The sequence below is a fragment of the Oncorhynchus tshawytscha genome, linkage group LG12 (genome assembly GCF_018296145.1).
Source record: "Oncorhynchus tshawytscha isolate Ot180627B linkage group LG12, Otsh_v2.0, whole genome shotgun sequence".
Classification (NCBI taxonomy): domain Eukaryota; kingdom Metazoa; phylum Chordata; class Actinopteri; order Salmoniformes; family Salmonidae; genus Oncorhynchus; species Oncorhynchus tshawytscha.
Window position 1 is genome coordinate 65,923,476 of NC_056440.1, and position 20,536 is coordinate 65,944,011.

General features: G+C 43.3%; 1 protein-coding gene across 3 annotated transcripts in view; it reads right to left on the minus strand.

The window, feature by feature from the left end:
- Window positions 1-20,536, minus strand: part of LOC112264199 (centrosome-associated protein CEP250) — a 220,402-nt gene that overhangs the window by 147,061 nt on the left and 52,805 nt on the right. For all 3 annotated transcript variants that reach the window (XM_042330938.1, XM_042330937.1, XM_042330939.1), the window contains exon 5: window positions 10,406-10,517. In XM_042330938.1, coding sequence (XP_042186872.1) covers window positions 10,406-10,517 — 112 coding nt within the window. The remainder of the gene's footprint in view (window positions 1-10,405; window positions 10,518-20,536) is intronic.

A 20,536-nucleotide genomic window follows, 5' to 3' on the forward strand; every position in this document is an offset into this window, starting at 1 on the left:
CAAGCAGTTATATTATGCTTGAAAAGTGATATTCCTGTTTATCTAATCTGATCTGGCCCACTCCACCAATGTTTCAAATGTTTTTGCATTTTCAACCATTATAGAGAACAGCCCTTGCCACTGTACATTGTACATATATCCTGTTGCCTAGTCACCTTACCCCTACACATATCTAAACCTACCACTCCAGGATCCCTGCACATTGTACATATATCCTGTTGCCTAGTCACCTTACCCCTACACATATCTAAACCTACCACTCCAGGATCCCTGCACATTGTACATATATCCTGTTGCCTAGTCACCTTACCCCTACACATATCTAAACCTACCACTCCAGGATCCCTGTACATTGTACATATATCCTGTTGCCTAGTCACCTTACCCCTACACATATCTAAACCTACCACTCCAGGATCCCTGCACATTGTACATATATCCTGTTGCCTAGTCACCTTACCCCTACACATATCTAAACCTACCACTCCAGGATCCCTGCACATTGTACATATATCCTGTTGCCTAGTCACCTTACCCCTACGCATATCTAAACCTACCACTCCAGGATCCCTGCACATTGTACATATATCCTGTTGCCTAGTCACCTTACCCCTACACATATCTAAACCTACCACTCCAGGATCCCTGTACATTGTACATATATCCTGTTGCCTAGTCACCTTACCCCTACACATATCTAAACCTACCACTCCAGGATCCCTGCACATTGTACATATATCCTGTTGCCTAGTCACCTTACCCCTACACATATCTAAACCTACCACTCCAGGATCCCTGCACATTGTACATATATCCTGTTGCCTAGTCACCTTACCCCTACACATATCTAAACCTACCACTCCAGGATCCCTGTACATTGTACATATATCCTGTTGCCTAGTCACCTTACCCCTACACATATCTAAACCTACCACTCCAGGATCCCTGCACATTGTACATATATCCTGTTGCCTAGTCACCTTACCCCTACACATATCTAAACCTACCACTCCAGGATCCCTGCACATTGTACATATATCCTGTTGCCTAGTCACCTTACCCCTACACATATCTAAACCTACCACTCCAGGATCCCTGTACATTGTACATATATCCTGTTGCCTAGTCACCTTACCCCTACACATATCTAAACCTACCACTCCAGGATCCCTGTACATTGTACATATATCCTGTTGCCTAGTCACCTTACCCCTACACATATCTAAACCTACCACTCCAGGATCCCTGTACATTGTACATATATCCTGTTGCCTAGTCACCTTACCCCTACACATATCTAAACCTACCACTCCAGGATCCCTGCACATTGTACATATATCCTGTTGCCTAGTCACCTTACCCCTACGCATATCTAAACCTACCACTCCAGGATCCCTGCACATTGTACATATATCCTGTTGCCTAGTCACCTTACCCCTACACATATCTAAACCTACCACTCCAGGATCCCTGTACATTGTACATATATCCTGTTGCCTAGTCACCTTACCCCTACACATATCTAAACCTACCACTCCAGGATCCCTGCACATTGTACATATATCCTGTTGCCTAGTCACCTTACCCCTACACATATCTAAACCTACCACTCCAGGATCCCTGCACATTGTACATATATCCTGTTGCCTAGTCACCTTACCCCTACACATATCTAAACCTACCACTCCAGGATCCCTGCACATTGTAAATATGGTATTGGCACTAACCCTGGAACTGACTCTGTATATAGCTTACTTACTTTCTCGTGATCTTCTTATTTATATTTCACATGTTTTTGTTCTACTTTACTTTTTTATTTTAAAATACTATAATAGCAGGTAGCCTAGTGGTTAAAGCTTTGGGCCAGTAACTGAAAGATTGCTGGCTCGAATCCCTGAGCTGACAAGGTAAAAATCTGTCGTTCTGCCCCTGAACAAGGCAGTTAACCCACTATTCCCCAGTAGGCCATCATTGTAAATAAGAATTTGTTCTTAACTGACTTGCCTAATTAAATAAAGGTTACATTTCACTGAACTAGCGCAGGTGACAAAAATGTTACATTTGTTTTAATGCCGCAGATACAGTATGTCTTATGTTCTGATATCTGATTGGTCAAATGAAAATGACTCAGTAACTTGGCCTCAAAATGTCTCAGTTATTATGAAGGAAACACAATGATGGCCTTCAGAGTAGACTTTGACGCATCAATCTGAACGGTTATTACGGTTCCTCGTTCACAGAGAGCAACGACAGCACATTATGAAGGTAGGCTTATGTATTAATTAGTAAGAGGGCATCATGAGAGAGAATGACAATTAAAAAGAAGAGAAAGAAGGAAGGACGGAGAGGGGATATATTGCAGGTCCTCTGCTGCTGTAGCCAGTGAGCTGCTGGTCTGCCTGCCTGTCTGTCTGCCTGCCTGCAGAGGATTGTGTGCAGGGCCGGGGCTTGATGAGGTAGTACAGCTGAATGATATACAGTGGCGGCCACGGGGCGAGAGCTCTCCATTAGTTACGGGGTCCCTGTTATGCTCCGGCTCCAGTACATTATTTTCAAATGCATCAGTCAGCGTAGTGCAGCACAGATAAATTCTAAGGCCTCAGATCTGTAATGCATACCCTCACCGCTGCTATATTACGCTGCAGGTTAGGAGGGCAGGGAGAGAGAGGGGGGAGAAATGTCATTTATTTTTCACTGCGGCCAGTATTCCTCCCATTAGCTTCAAACGTGAGATAAGTTATGGCCTTTAACGAGCGCCTTTAGCCGCCAGAGCACGCTGCACACAAGGCGGTGGCCAGAGGGAGCGGGCTGGAGAGGCGGAGGGGGGAAGGAGAGGAAGGGACTGGCAGGCAGCAGGGCCCAGATGACCCACCATGATGCCCTCCTGTCCTTGAGGTCACAACACAATACACACCCACACCAGATGAATCATTTAACTATACGCACAAACGCACGTACACACAAACCTCTCAAGGTTGTCCACCTCCACATAAACATAACTAGCAATTTGACCGGCCAGCATATATCTGCATATCAAAACAGGATGCTGTCAGAGACAATGAATGGTAGTCTGTAGTGAGAGACTAATAATAACCCAAAAGGTCTATACAGCTTCAGTAAAGCCCTGTTAAAAGAAGACCCAGTGAATAGGAGTTCACCCAGGGGAAGCAACCCAGCGTATCTCCCATTCACATTGCTCGTTGAAGCAGTGCACGAGGACTCAGCCCATCTCAACCACTCTGAGATATTTACCTCTGCCACTCAAATGTTAAGGCTGGCTGTAGTGTAGTCCTGCTGACCTTTTAAACAGCTCTGGGTTGACTTCTTGTGTTGTATAGAGCAGTGGGCTGTGTGGGGGAGGGGTCGGCCTGGTGGGCTGGAGTGGGCCGGCGGTTCAGGAACCTGACAGATGGAATCAGAGCGCTGAGAGCTCCCACGTACTGCAGCTCTCTGCTCGTCTCTCCAGTAGACATAAGCAGTTACACAGAGAAATGTACAAATGTGTGTGTGCATTAATGAATGTACTGTTATTGATAGTTCTCTGAGCTTCTCCAAAAGGGCAGTTTCTCACTAGTTCTAACCACAGCCGAGCATATTACATGGTATGTGTGATGTACGGTTGAAGAATCCCACAACACAGAATGTCCCTTACCTCATTCTGGTCCAATAACGACTTAGATACTGATGACATAGTGCTCAGATCCAGAGTCATTTAAAAAGTTCAATTAGTTGAGCTAATCCCATTTGTCTCTGAATGGAGGGGTTTGTAGTAAAAAGACAGATCTATAAAGATTCCTCTGAATTCAGCCTTTTCTCTTTTCCATTAAAAGGAGCAATCTGGAGTTGAAGCAGCCAATCCCTCAGCATACATCTTAGTGTAAATGATTGACAAGTCGTGACCAATTTGCCTTGCACTTTTAAGCCCTCCTCTTAGTTTGGGTGGGAGTGTTTGTAAGTACGCCCAATCAATAGCCTCTCTAAAGCCTTGCCATCGTCTGCCGCCTTCCGTCTAAACTCTGAGCCCAGTCAATCTATCACACGCCAATTAAGACTTTTATCCAAATTACCAGGACCCTTTTGCAAATTCTATAACAAACACCATCATGGTCTAATCACTAGAAGTTATGCAATATCAAGATGAGGATCATTTATATGAATACTTCTCTGCCTTGTCAATTCGAATAAAACAGGCTCACATATCATCTAACTGAAGTCTATTCGATACGTTGTACAATGGAAATAATGCAAGGTTGGCTTGTAACCTTCTCAGAACATTATATTTACAATATGTTCAGAGAATGTACTCAACATAATACAGTGCCTTTAGAAAGTATTCATACACCTTGACTTATTCCGCATGTTGTTGTGTTACAGCCTGAATTTAGATTTTTTTTTAATTCACCCATCTACAGACAATACCTCATAATGACAAAGTGAAAACATGTTTTTAGAAATGTTTCCAAATGTATTGAAAATTAAATACAGAAATATCTCATTTACATTAGGATTCACACCTCTGAGTCAATACTTTGTAGAAGCACCTTTGACAGCGATTACAGCTGTGAGTCTTTCTGGGTAAGTCTCTAAGAGCTTTCCACATCTGGAATGTGCAACATCTGCCTATTATTCTTTTCCAAATGGTTATTTTTTTATTTTTTTTATTTCACCTTTATTTAACCAGGTAGGCCAGTTGAGAACAAGTTCTCATTTGCAACTGCGACCTGGCCAAGATAAAGCATAGCAGTGTGAGCAGACAACACAGAGTTACACATGGAATAAACAATTAACAAGTCAATAACACAGTAGAAAACAAAGGGGGGAGTCTATATACAATGTGTGCAAAAGGCATGAGGAGGTAGGCGAATAATTACAATTTTGCAGATTAACACTGGAGTGATAAATGATCAGATGGTCATGTACAGGTAGAGATATTGGTGTGCAAAAGAGCAAGTAAATAAATAAAAACAGTATGGGGATGAGGTAGGTGAAAATGGGTGGGCTATTTACCAATAGACTATGTACAGCAGCAGCGATCGGTTAGCTGCTCAGATAGCTGATGTTTGAAGTTGGTGAGGGAGATAAAAGTCTCCAACTTCAGCGATTTTTGCAATTCGTTCCAGTCACAGGCAGCAGAGTACTGGAACGAAAGGTGGCCAAATGAGGTGTTGGCTTTAGGGATGATCAGTGAGATACACCTGCTGGAGCGCGTGCTACGGATGGGTGTTGCCATCGTGACCAGTGAACTGAGATAAGGCGGAGCTTTACCTAGCATGGACTTGTAGATGACCTGGAGCCAGTGGGTCTGGTGACGAATATGTAACGAGGGCCAGCCGACCAGAGCATACAGGTCGCAGTGGTGGGTGGTATAAGGTGCTTTAGTGACAAAACGGATGGCACTGTGATAGACTGCATCCAGTTTGCTGAGTAGAGTGTTGGAAGCCATTTTGTAGATGACATCGCCGAAGTCGAGGATCGGAAGGATAGTCAGTTTTACTAGGGTAAGCTTGGCGGCGTGAGTGAAGGAGGCTTTGTTGCGGAATAGAAAGCCGACTCTTGATTTGATTTTCGATTGGAGATGTTTGATATGAGTCTGGAAGGAGAGTTTGCAGTCTAGCCAGACACCTAGGTACTTATAGATGTCCACATATTCAAGGTCGGAACCATCCAGGGTGGTGATGCTAGTCGGGCATGCGGGTGCAGGCAGCGATCGGTTGAAAAGCATGCATTTGGTTTTACTAGCGTTTAAGAGCAGTTGGAGGCCACGGGAAGGAGTGTTGTATGGCATTGAAGCTTGTTTGGAGGTTAGATAGCACAGTGTCCAATGACGGGCCGAAAGTATATAGAATGGTGTCGTCTGCGTAGAGGTGGATCAGGGAATCGCCCGCAGCAAGAGCAACATCATTGATATACACAGAGAAAAGAGTCGGCCCGAGAATTGAACCCTGTGGCACCCCCATAGAGACTGCCAGAGGACCGGACAGCATGCCCTCCGATTTGACACACTGAACTCTGTCTGCAAAGTAATTGGTGAACCAGGCAAGGCAGTCATCCGAAAAACCGAGGCTACTGAGTCTGCCGATAAGAATATGGTGATTGACAGAGTCGAAAGCCTTGGCAAGGTCAATGAAGACGGCTGCACAGTACTGTCTTTTATCGATGGCGGTTATGATATCGTTTAGTACCTTGAGTGTTGCTGAGGTGCACCCGTGACCGGCTCGGAAACCAGATTGCACAGCGGAGAGGGTACGGTGGGATTCGAGATGGTCAGTGACCTGTTTGTTGACTTGGCTTTCGAAGACCTTAGATAGGCAGGGCAGGATGGATATAGGTCTGTAACAGTTTGGGTCCAGGGTGTCTCCCCTTTGAAGAGGGGGATGACTGCGGCAGCTTTCCAATCCTTGGGGATCTCAGACGATATGAAAGAGAGGTTGAACAGGCTGGTAATAGGGGTTGCGACAATGGCGGCAGAAAGTTTCAGAAATAGGGGGTCCAGATTGTCAAGCCCAGCTGATTTGTACGGGTCCAGGTTTTGCAGCTCTTTCAGAACATCTGCTATCTGGATTTGGGTAAAGGAGAACCTGGAGAGGCTAGGGCGAGGAGCTGCCGGGGGGGCAGAGCTGTTGGCCGAGGTTGGAGTAGCCAGGCGGAAGGCATGGCCAGCCATTGAGAAATGCTTATTGAAGTTTTCGATAATCATGGATTTATCGGTGGTGACCGTGTTACCTAGCCTCAGTGCAGTGGGCAGCTGGGAGGAGGTGCTCTTGTTCTCCATGGACTTCACAGTGTCCCAGAACTTTTTGGAGTTGGAGCTACAGGATGCAAACTTCTGCCTGAAGAAGCTGGCCTTAGCTTTCCTGACTGACTGCGTGTATTGGTTCCGGACTTCCCTGAACAGTTGCATATCCCGGGGACTATTCGATGCTATTGCAGTCCGCCACAGGATGTTTTTGTGCTGGTCGAGGGCAGTCAGGTCTGGGGTGAACCAAGGACTGTATCTGTTCTTAGTTCTGCATTTTTGAACGGAGCATGCTTATCTAAAATGGTAAGGAAGTTACTTTTAAAGAATGACCAGGCATCCTCAACTGACGGGATGAGGTCAATGTCCTTCCAGGATACCCGGGCCAGGTCGATTAGAAAGGCCTGCTCACAGAAGTGTTTTAGGGAGCGTTTGACAGTGATGAGGGGTGGTCGTTTGACTGCGGCTCCGTAGCGGATACAGGCAATGAGGCAGTGATCGCTGAGATCCTGGTTGAAGACAGCGGAGGTGTATTTGGAGGGCCAGTTGGTCAGGATGACGTCTATGAGGGTGCCCTTGTTTACAGAGTTAGGGTTGTACCTGGTGGGTTCCTTGATGATTTGTGTGAGATTGAGGGCATCTAGCTTAGATTCTAGGACTGGCGGGGTGTTAAGGATATCCCAGTTTAGGTCACCTAACAGAACAAACTCTGAGGCTAGATGGGGGCGATCAATTCACAAATGGTGTCCAGGGCACAGCTGGGAGCTGAGGGGGTCGGTAGCAGGCGGCAACAGTGAGAGACTTATTTCTGGAGAGAGTAATTTTCAAAATTAGTAGTTCGAACTGTTTGGGTATGGACCTGGAAAGTATGACATTACTTTGCAGGCTATCTCTGCAGTAGACTGCAACTCCTCCCCCTTTAGCAGTTCTATCTTGACGGAAGATGTTATAGTTGGGTATGGAAATCTCTGAATTTTTGGTGGCCTTCCTGAGCCAGGATTCAGACACAGCAAGGACATCAGGGTTAGCAGAGTGTGCTAGAGCAGTGAGTAAAACAAACTTAGGGAGGAGGCTTCTGATGTTGGCATGCATGAAACCAAGGCTTTTCGATCACAGAAGTCAACAAATGAGGGTGCCTGGGGACATGCAGGGCCTGGGTTTACCTCCACATCACCCGCGGAACAGAGAAGGAGTAGTATGAGGGTGCGGCTAAAGGCTATCAAAACTGGTCGCCTAGAGCGTTGGGGACAGAGAATAAGAGGAGCAGGTTTCTGGGCATGGTAGAATATATTCAGGGCATAATGCGCAGACAGGGGTATGGTGGGGTGCGGGTACAGCGGGGGTAAGCCCAGGCACTGGGTGATGATGAGAGAGGTTGTGTCTCTGGACATGCTGGTTGCAATGGGTGAGGTCGCCGCATGTGTGGGAGGTGGGACAAAGGAGTTATCAGGGGTATGAAGAGTAGAACTAGGGGCTCCATTGTGAACTAGAACAATGATAACTAACCTGAGCAACAGTATACAAGGCATATTGACATTTGAGAGAGACATACAGCGAGGCATACAGTAATCACAGGTGTTGAATTGGGAAAGCTAGCTTAAACAGTAGGTGAGACAACAGCTAATCAGCTAGCACAACAACAGCAGGTAAAATGGCGTTGACTAGGCAACGGGGCCGACAGATAAAACATAAACAAGCAGAATGGAGTACCGTGATTAATGGACAGTCCAGAGTGCATCAGCTATGTAGCCAAGAGATCAGTGTCCAGGGGGCAGCGGTGGATGGGGCAGGGAAGCTGGACTGGCGAGTGTTATCCAGGTTGAAAAAAAGTTAACAATGACTAAATAGCTTGTAGCTAGTTAGCTGGTTAGCTTCTGGAGGTTCTTGAGTGTGTTCTAAAAATTAAAAATAATAGCGATTCCGTATCACATTGGGTGAGGCAGGTTTCCGGAAAGGTATAAACAGATTAAAAATCAAGAAGAGATAGAAAGTAAATATGGGTCCGGTGAGTGTTTGGGACGCGGCGATTCAGACGGTTAGCAGGCCTGTGCTAACAAGCTAACAGTTCGTAGGCCCGGGCTAGACAAGCTAGCAGTTAGCAATATTGACCATTGGTAGACAACCATTTTCAGGTCTTGCTGTAGATTTTCAAGTAGATTTAAGATTTAAGTCAAAACTGTAACTCGGCCACTCAGGAACATTAACGGTCTTCTTGGTGAGCCACTACATTGTAGATTTGGCCATTTTAGGTTATTGTCCTGCTGGAAGGTGAATTAATCTCCCAGCGTCTGGTGGAAAGCAGACTGAACCAGGTTTTCCTCTAGGATTTTGCTGTGCTTAGCTTCATTCCATTTCTTTTTTATCCTGAAAAACTCCCCAGTCCTTAATTAATGATTACAAGCATACCCATAACATAATACAGCCACCATTATGCTTGAAAATATGCAGAGTGGTACCGTGTTGTATTGGTAATGTGTTGTATTGGACTTGCCCCCAAACATAACACTTTCTATATGTGGGGTACAGAGGTGAGGTGGTCATTCATAAATCATGTTAAACTCTATTAGTGAACAGTCCATGCAACTTATTATGGGACTTGTTAAGCACATTTTTACTCCTGAACTTATTTATGCTTGCCATAACAAAGGGGTTGACAACTTACTGACTCAAGACATTTCAGATTTTCACTTTTTATAAATGTTTTTACATTTCGAAATACATAATTCCACTTTGACATTATGGGGTATTATGTGTGTAGGCCAGTCAGAAAAAAAATCTAAATTTAATCAATTTTAAATACAGGTGGTGACCTAGTTATGGCATAGGTCTTCTCATGACATGGCAATGGGGGTGGGAGTTAGGACAGATGTGGGGGAGGGGTAAGTTACAAGACCAGGTGAAGCAGACTAACCCTAACCACCATCCCATCCCCTCCTTCCACACTAACCTCTGTCCCCCCAGCTGCCCGCAGGCTAAATGAGAGAACATGACCATTCTGGGCACAACCGTCATGTTGCCTAATCTCTCGCCACATCATGTGCCAGCTCTGTTTACCACACAAAAAACACATCAGGCTTTTAATGCCAATGAATTATGAAAGAAGTACAAGACACTCTTAATTACCCCCCCCCCCGGTGTGAATAATTAAACTTTCTGCTTACACTACTTTAGTGGAGATTGCATGCAGTAGTTAACATAACAGAGTGCCGGGTTCCTCCAGGGGTGGTGTGTGTTTCAGGCCCACACTCATTAGAGATGTGTGTATGTGTGTTTGTGTGTGTGTGGGTATCCAACCACTCTACTCTGGTAGGTGGTGCATGCAAAATGCAGCCAGTGGACGTGTTCACCCCCTGGCACTTTTTTTCTCTGGTCCGTCAAGCGTGAGAGGTCTGGGATACGTACTGTGCTCCGAGAGGGGTCCAGTGCAGTCAAGTAGAAGACACACACACACACAGAATGAGAGATGGGGTACATCTATGTAAAATTTGGTGGAAAATATAATTGGCCTTTCTTCGGTCAATCTGACAGCATGAATAGTGGGCATTAACTTGGTCCCATAATACACAACTAGTAGGAGTCAGTAGTCTACCGCTCCTTGCAGTAATGGCCAGTTCCTCTGATGTTGTTTCAAACAGTGAATGGAGCTGAGTGGAGGTGCAGGATGCTTACTTTAACCTGGGCTTCCTGCTGAGATAGACAGGCCTCTTTGAGCTGCTGAAGTATAGCATCCTGGGTAGACAGGTGTGTCTGCGCATCCCTGTAATGGTCTGCCATTTCTCCACTGTGAATACAAATACAAGTCAAAAATGAGTTGAAAACAAAGTAAATCTGTAAAAAGTTGTTTATGCAATCAGAATCAGGAGTGTAGCTACAATCAATTTCACCCTCAATTAGCATATAATATGCTAACAATAAACCTACACAGCGCAGAGAAAATCTGATTATCAAGAGGCATTTATTGTCATAATCTTTTGGGATCTCATAGTCCCTCACGGAGTGACATTCACTGGGCCACGTGGGTCGTACTGGGGTACGGATGTAAAAATCCCACAAAATCTGCTGTTGGCGCCCATTTAAATTAGACCCAGAGTTGCCTTCTTAAATCTGGTTCATTCTCTTAATTTACTGTTTTCTCATTCGCTGGGAATGTTGTTTGAAATGTCTGAGACAACATACCTTGGTGATATCGTTATCAACCTACTGCATACCCCTTAAAAATATGCATTTTCATCTCTAGCATTCACTGGTTGAAGTTGAAGTAACTTTTGAATGTAATGGAGTTGACTGGTGAATATGACAAGAATACAGTGCCTTCAGAAAGTATTCATACCCCTTGACTTATTCCACATTATGTCGTGTTACAGCCTGAATTCAAAATGGTTTCAATATATTTGTTCCTCGCCCAACTACACACAATACCCCATAATGACAAAGTGAAAATATATTTTTAGAAATGTTTGCTAATTTATTGAAAATTGAATACAGAAAAATATAAGTACTTCTGGGTAAGTCTCTAAGAGCTTTGCACACCTTGGGCCTCATTTATCAATTATTTGTGGGCACAAGTTTGTACGTATACCATACGTTGGATCATTTCCACGTGAAGTGTGAGATTTATCAATATGAACGTTTGCTTGAGAGTGTGCGTAAATGTACATAAATAACTATGCGTATGCACAGTGCCAAATAATGGAATAAGTGAATTGCTTGTCAAGTGTAGCCTAGTGAATGGGAAAAATATACTGCTCGTTGTCAGGCTCAAAAAGCCTCAAAGTTCCCCAGTGGCCACCAATCTTTCAATCCTTGTATTGGTCAGCCAGTTGTGTGCTTTGGTGTGTGTGTTCCCAAACAAGGACCAGTTGCGCTCTGAGGCGGATGAAGATGATGGGATTTGGAGGATGATAGAGGCAACAGGGGAAAGAGCCTCAGATATGAGATATGTTGGCACGACTGCAAAATTGCATCTCCATCCCAAAGCCCCTGCTTGGAAGTGTACTTCGCCAGACTGCCAAGAACCTTGTCCAGATCCAGGCCAAGGTGGCGAGACACGGTAGTGATGACACCATAGGCCTTGTTGATCTCTGCACTAGACAGGATGCTCTTGCCAGCATACTTGGGGTCCAACATGTACACTGTGGCGTGTATGGGCTTCAGGCAGAAGTCTTCACGCTTTTTGATCTATTTCATAACTGCAGTTTCCTCTGCTTGGAGCAATGGTGAAGTGGGCAGGGCAGTACAGATTTCTTCCCTTACATCTGCAAGCAGAGTCTGAACATCAGACAGGATGGCATTGTCTCCCTCAATCCGTGCAATGGCTACTGCTATAGGTTTCATGCTGCTTACCACTCTCTCCCAAAATACATCATCCAGGATAATCCTCTTGATGGGACTGTCCATATCGGCAGACTGTGATATGGGCATTTCTTGGAGAGACTCCTTCCCCTCCCGGAGACTGTCAAACATGACAACACCACCCCAACAGGTGTTACTGGGCAGCTTCAATGTGGTGCTCTTATTCTTCTCACTTTGCTTGATGAGGTAGATTACTGCTATAACTTGATGACCCTTCACATACCTAACCATTTCCTTGGCTCTCTTGTAGAGTGTATCCATTGTTTTCAGTGCCAAGATGTCCTTGAGGAGAAGATTCAATGCATGAGCAGCACAGCCAATGGGTGTAATGTGAGGGTAGGAGCCCTCCACTTTAGACCAAGCAGCCTTCATGTTCGCAGCATTGTCGGTCACCAGTGCAAATACCTTCTGTGGTCCAAGGTCATTGATGACTGCCTTCAGCTCATCTGCAATGTAGAGACCGGTGTGTCTGTGGTCCCTTGTGTCTGTGCTCTTCTAGAATACTGGTTGAGGGGTGGAGATGATGTAGTTAATTATTCCTTGCCCATGAACATTCGACCACCAATCAGAGATGATTGCAATACAGTCTGCTTTCTTTATGATTTGCTTGACCTTCACTTGAACTATGATGAACTCTGCATCCAGCAATTGAGTAGATAAAGCATATCTGGTTGGAGGGGTGTATGCTGGGCGAAGAACATTCAGTAATCTCTTCCAATACACATTGCCTGTGAGCATCAGAGGTGAACCAGTTGCATACACAGCTTGAGCAAGACATTCATCAGCATTTCTCTGACTACATTCCTCCATTGCATCAAAACACTTCTGATTCCAGGAGGACCATGAGCTGTTGCTATCGATAAGGTGTCTGATTCATCATTTTCACCTCTAATAGAAGTCAGAGGTTGCTTGTTGTGAGCGCTGAGGGAACTTTATGCACGTGGCCAGATTATTCTGCATCTTTGTTGCATTCCTCACATATGATTTGGCATAGTATTTGCAAATGTACACAGCTTTTCCTTCTACATTAGAAGGAAATGTCTCCACACATCAGATAGTGCCCGTGGCATTGTCCTGTAAAGATTAGGAAAAAATGATAAAAAATCAAACAACAAATACAATTCCATGTAGATAAATAGTTAAGTAGTTAGATTAAACAACTCCTTTGTAAGATAAATGTTTTAAAATGAGACATGTATGAAACAGGTGAATTAACACTCCTCAGTTAGCAGGCTCAAGCAAGCTAAAACCTACATGTTAGCAAAAGCTTACTAGCAGAAATTGTTAACAAGTTAAAAAATGATTTAAACACACTTTTCTGTAGGCTACTATTTACTAGTTAACAAAAAATAATGTATTTCATATTAAATATATTCACCCCACCCAGTATTGTGATCAAAACTTACCAGAAAGCATGTAGTCCTTGGCTCAGACAGTGTAGTAGTGTGGGCTCAATAGCATCTTATTAGTGTGCAAGATCTTGAGAATCAGCTGTACATGTGATGGAAGAGTGCACTGCACATGTGATGGAAGAGTGCACTGCACATGTGATGGAAGAATGCACTGTGCATGTAGAGGGTTGCAATTCCATTGAATTGAGGATAGTTTAACCAAAATATGCCACAAGACCTAGAATTGCCTTATATGTATCCCACAAAAGAGGTTCACTGTTATAAGCTAACTTTTATGATGAATTTAAGCAAAATTCCAGGGCTTAACTTCCCATGAAAAATTTCCAGAAAATTTCCTGAAATTTACAGGAAAGTTTGAAACCCTTTCGAATGCAAATGTTTCTATTTCATTGTATTTAAATTGTGAATGCATGCAACACATCTTGACAGGCTATACTGTCCTACCAAGCGAAAAGGCAGAAACTGCTCATAGCGTGGAACTGAGAAAAATGGCTTTTATTTACCTTGGTTTAACAGTATTTTTATGCAGTTACTACTAACATGACCTCCATTGTCTCCAAAACACAATACAATAGAGGCAGGATACTTATCCACATGATTAAGAATGTATTTAATGTAGCAAAAATTACATTAACTAATATTCGACCAAATGAGCAGTTACTGCCTTTTTGCTTGGTATGGGAGCATAGGCCTATCACATAATATGACCACATCAGTGCATTTGTTAAAATAATATTCCATATAAAGTACAGTAATTTGTTCAATTCAAGGGAAATGTGAAAGTGAAACAATTGTTGAAATACTATAAAAGACTGAGATAATGGGAAATGGAATGAGAGATGGCTGACCTTGATCTTTTGGAAGATTTGGTACACGCAGCATTTCACAGAGAATGCGTTTTTAGAGACAGGTGGGACTTTTTTGCAGAAAGTATGGATTGGCTCATTAGATATTTTTTCCCAAAACCAATCAAATAGGATTTTTGGAAAGATTTAATACCGGCTTTAGAAATGCAAACACATTCCGGTGCACATCAAAGTGCTATCCACCCTCTATTTTCTCAGCGGGAGCCAATCGGCATCTCAGATCCCTCGATGAGCCAATGTTTTGGATGCAATCATCAGCAAAACAAACTGTACCATACAATTTCCATACACCATCGCATGGATGGCTTATTGGTGAGTGTTGCCTACTCATTTGAAGTATATGCACTGTACATAGTCTATTGGTAAATAGCCCACCCATTTTCACCTACCTCATCCCCATACTGTTTTTATTTATTTACTTTTCTCTTTTGCACACCAATATCTCTACCTGTACATGACCATCTGATCATTTATCACTCCAGTGTTAATCTGCAAAATTGTAATTATTCGCCTACCTCCTCATGCCTTTTGCACACATTGTATATAGACTCCCCCCCTTTGTTTTCTACTGTGTTATTGACTTGTTAATTGTTTTTTCCATGTGTAACTCTGTGTTGTCTGCTCACACTGCTATGCTTTATCTTGGCCAGGTCGCAGTTGCAAATGAGAACTTGTTCTCAACTAGCCTACCTGGTTAAATAAAGGTGAAATAAATAAAATAAAAATATTTGGCATGGTTAAAGAAACTTGAATTGTCCTAATGGTCCTGCCTTTGTAGCTATGTTTCACATGTCAAGCCACACTTGAGTGAGCCAACCTCTCGCTCAGTGTCAACCTCTGACACTAGCACCTCTATGTCAGTCTCAGAAATTGTTGTTTTTTTCATAGCTTTTTTTTGGTTGTATTTCATGGTACTTTGTATATTCTCCACAGGCTTTAAAGGGTTGATTTTGACCACATACGGTTAAATAGGGGTGTTTCGAGATGCAAATAGCCAAGGTCGTGCACAAGCATGGAGGCTGAGAATGGAGGTATTTATCAATGATTATCTCCTCGCAGTGTGTGTATGACGCTCGTAAGTAGAATTTTTGAATAGTTTTTATGCATTATTGATAAATGAGGCCCCAGGATTATACAATATTTGCCCATTATTCTTTTTTAAATTCTTCAAGCTCTGTCAAGTTGATTGTTGATCTTTAATAGACAGTCCTTTTCAAGTTGATTTAAGTAAAAACTGTAACTAGGCCACTCAGGAACAATCAATGTCATCTTGGTAAGCAATTTCTGTGTAGATTTGGCCTTGTGTTTTAGGTTATTGCCCTGCTGAAAGGTGAATTCGTCTCCCAGTGTCTGAACAAGGTTTTCATCTAGGATTTTGCCTGTGCTTAGCTCTATTTCATTTATTTTTATCCTAAACAACTCCCTAGTCCTTAATGATTACAAGCATACCCATAAAATGATGCAGCCACAACCATGCTTGAAAATATGAGAGTGGTACTCAGTGCCCCAAACATAATGCTTTGTACTCAGGACAAAAAGTTAATTTCTTGGCCACATTTTTTGCAGTATTACTTAAGTGTCTTGTTGCAAACAGGATGCATGTTTTGGAATATTTTTTATTCTGTACAGGCTTCCTTCTTTTCACTCCGGCATTTAGGTTAGTATTGTGGAGTAACTACAATGTTGTTGATCCATCATCAGTTTTCTCATATCACAACCATTAAACTTTGTAACTGTTTAAAAATCAGGACTCATGATGAAATCCCTGAGCAGTTTCCTTCCTCTCCGACAACTGAGTTAGGAAGGACGCCTGTATCTTTGTAGTGACTGTGTGTATTGATACACAATTCCAAAGTGTAATTAATAACTACACCATGCTCAAAGGGATATTAATATGTTGTCTTCCTATTCACCTCTTAATGGCATACATACACAATCCATGTCTCAATTATCTCAAGGCTTAAAAATCCTTCTTTAACCCGACTTTTCCCCTTCAACTACACTGACTGAAGTGGATTTAATAGGTGACATCAATAAGGGATCATAGCTTTCACTAGTGGTGTAACGGACCGTAGTTGATCCGTGATCCTTACGGATCACCCCCCCACGGTTCGGCACACATGTGAACCGCAGATCAATTGCAAAGTTTAACCATCATAGTGTGAAATACCGTTACTTTATAAAGTAATAATTCCTTAAATCTCGATGCAGAGTTGCAGTGAAAAGATAAAGACAAGACAGATGCTGTGTTTTACTCTGAAGCCTGAAGGTTGATGGGATGATTTTAAAAAAGCAGTTGCGTGTACTGTTCATGTGAACGGGGCCTGTTGAATCAATCCTGGATGGTCGCGTAGCAAAAAGCAAAGAAGAAGAAAAGGGCAGTGAGGAGCTGAAGAACTGGAAAAGCCTCCCGCTTCATTTAAGTCTCATGTATTGGAGCATTTTGGCTTCCAAGGTCAAATATGATGACGGAAGAAGGGTGGTGGACAACACCGTTACTGTGTGTAGGTATTATGCCACAAGAAAGCCATATGATCATGGAAATACATTCAGCATGGCCACACATTTAAAGCATCATCACCCTGGTGAAAATATAAAAATTGTCAACGAATTATCCAAGGCATCCTCTGTTGCCCTCGCCACAGACAGGTGGACCTCCAGGGTAATGGAAAGCTACGTGACTGTGACTGCTCACTACACCAGAGATGGGAGATGTGAAATCCGGTGCTACAGACACGCCCCCTCTATGAGAGTTGCACATGCACACATCTGGTGCAGGTACTGCTAGGAGCAGTAGCAGAGTGGAAGCTAGAGAGGCCCAATAGCAATAACCCAATCACCACAGATAATGCCAAGAAACAAGTAAATGCAGTGATAGAGGCTGGACTGGGGCCACAGATAGCTTTCTTTGCACGTGTGATCAATTTAGAATCTCAGTGAACCAGATGGACCGCCTCCTTGGGAGGATCAGGAAGGTGGTTTCCTTTTTCCACCGAAGCACAACAGCCGCTCATGTGCTTAAGACCAAGCAAGAAATGTTACAGCTACCAACCCACAAGCTCATACACAATGTCACAACAAGATAGCACTCCAACATATCATGTGGAGTTCCATCTTGAGCAGCAGACAGCTGTATACTCTGCACTGACAGACAAGACCCTGAAAAAAAATAAAGACATCGTCACCTTGTCTGATGATGACGTGAAAGTGGCAGAGGAGGTCCTCCAGGTGTTCAAACCCCTCAAAACGGTTACAACCCTATTGAGCTCTGAAACTGCACCGTCTGTGTCCATGATCCTACCTCTGAAAACAAGGATTCGACAATCCAAGGCCCCAAGTGAGGAAGACAGCACCATCCCTAGAGATGTCAAGGCTGCAATTAGAGAGGACCTGAACCCCAGGTACCCCCCTGATGTACAGGACTACATTCATAGATGTGCTGCACTGGATCCAAGGGTCAAGTCCCTGTCTGTTCAAGTCCCTATCTGTTCAAGTCCCTGTCTGTTCAAGTCCCTGTCTGTTCAAGTCCCTGTCTGTTCAAGTCCCTGTCTGTTCAAGTCCCTGTCTGTTCAAGTCCCTATCTGTTCAAGTCCCTGTCTCACCTAGACTCTGCCCTACGCCGGAGGACATACAGTGATTTTACCACTGAGACTGTGGCCACTGAAGAGGTCAAATAAAAAATAAGAGTGAATTACTTAAATAATAAATATAGTCTAATCTTAGTCTATGCCAGTGCTATTAGAATCATCCATTTATTTGGAATAATAATGGATTTTATTAAATGTTATTGCCACAATTATAGTTCTATGAAATATGAAAATATATAATTAGTTAGTTTAATAGATCAAGTCATTTCTTTCTGCGGGGTCAAGCCACAGAGCCGACAGGAGCAGACTCAGAGGCATCTCCTCCTCAAAATAATTTGGCCATGAAGGAGTTTTTCGGTGAGACCTTTGCGAGTAAGGACACAGGCAAGACGTTTGCCAACACCATCAAAGAGGAGGTGGCATCCTACAAAACAGCAAGCGGCGTTCCAGTGGATGGTGATCCACTGGCATGGTGGAAAAACAATGGAAAAACTATCTTGCCATGGTGGCAAGATGCTCCCTGGCTGTGCTTGACACTTGATTTCCTAGCGAGAGGGTGTTCTCCACGGCAGGGGACATAGTGACTGTAAAGAGGTCTCCCCTCTCCCCAGACAATGTAGACAAGTATTGTGCAGTTATAAGCTCAGGTCTGCTTTTCTTTATTTTTGTACTTTTTTGATGATGTGGACACGGACATTTCTTTCATTCACTATTGTTCAAAGGAAGAAGGTATCATGCCTCATATTGCACTTTAATTGATCAATTGAGTATTGAATATTTTATTTTAAGATTTTTTTTTAAATTGAAAAGTTCCTTGCTTTAAGTGTTCTTTAAGTAATAAATGGAAAGCAAAGTTATATTTGACTCCGAAAAATGATCCGATCCGTGACTTATGATCCAAGCCGAGAATTATGTGATCCATTGCTCCACTAGCTTTCACCTAGTCAATCTGTCATGGAATGAGCCGGTGTTCCTAATGTTTTGTACACTCAGTATATAGGTCACGTTCTGACCTTAATTCTTTTGTTATGTCTTTGTTTTAGTATGGTCAGGGCGTGAGTTGGGTGGGTTGTCTATGTTAGTTTTTCTATGATTTGCTATTTCTGTGTTTGGCCTGGTATGGTTCTCAATCAGAGGCAGCTGTCAATCATTGTCCCTGATTGAGAACCATATTTAGGGAGCCTGTTTTCTATTGTGTTTCGTGGGTGATTGTTTTCTGTTGTGTGTCTGCACCATCCATAACTGTTTTCGGTCGTTTCTCTTTGGTATTTTTGTTATTTCCGTGTTCATTTTAATAAATATGGACACATGCCACGCTGCACCTTGGTCCTCCTCTTCTCCTTCATACGACGACCGTTACAGTATATCATTCACAACATTTGGATGGGAGATGTAATCCAGTTATAGTAAAATAAAACAATATAACTATGTGTGTCGTATTTGCTTGAAATCAAGCTAGCCTGCACTGCTTTCATTGGGGAAAGATTGCTTCCGTCCCATGCTCCTCCCCTGCCCACTTGCGTGAATTTAGTTGAAAACGTAACTTTGTAGAGGGAATCTATTCTAAAAATGGTTTAGAAATAGAAACATTTGTTCAAATCAGTGTTCTACCTAAATTCAGGCCCTGACAACTGATGAGATTCAGATAGACATTGAAAAAGATATTGGATAGTTTTAGAGGAAAACTGACCTTGAGATTATAAAAAATATCAATCATGATAACATTGGGTGATGAAGGCCAATAGAAAGCTCAATTGAAATACAGTTTTCCCTTGCCTGTAACCCTGAAGTTTCAAGTGTCTTTAAACCTTGAAAAACCAGATGGAACTTTGCTAGCTACCTGGCTAAGAGCAAGTGTCAAGAGGACTGTAGAGTGAAACCAGAGATGCATTGTACAGCCATCACTCTCTAACCTCATCCTTTCCCAGCAGCAGGCCTTACTACAGAGCTGAATGAGGTCGGGTGGGATATTCACTCTGGGCTTTTGTTCACCATGTTAACCGGAGACCTGCAGGAGTCCTTTAACCGGCCTAGCCGATCCGTGCCCTTATCAAGTACAATGGCCAAGAGTGTCTGACTGGCTGCTTCAAATGAGAAATGGAACTCGCCAAGGCCTCGGATCCTATCAGCACATCAACCTCCTACATCAAGCATCCGGGTGGCTGGAAGAATGATGACCGGGTATTGTCGTTTTACAATATATACACATGTATATAAATATAAAGTCAACTCAGAAAGCTGTGTGTGCAGAAGAGAGAGAGGGGAAAGAGAGGGAGAGGAGGGGAAGGAGAGAGAATGAGAACACATCAGTCAGGGATAAGACACATGATGAGTGGGCCGGCCTCAAATAGGTAAACAAATCAATCATGTGTGATAAGTGTGGGCTTTATCAGGGCTGGGCAAGGCCAGACTAAAGCGTCCCTGTGAAGCCCATGGCGGAATACTGGAACACAAGGCTGCTGTTCCACAGGCCTCCACACACAGTGCTGCTCAGGTTAATGGTAGTCTGGCTGGTTCCTAGCCAGGCATTTATATTAACTCTATAAACCAGGCTAGGACCACTGAAACACAATGTACCCATGG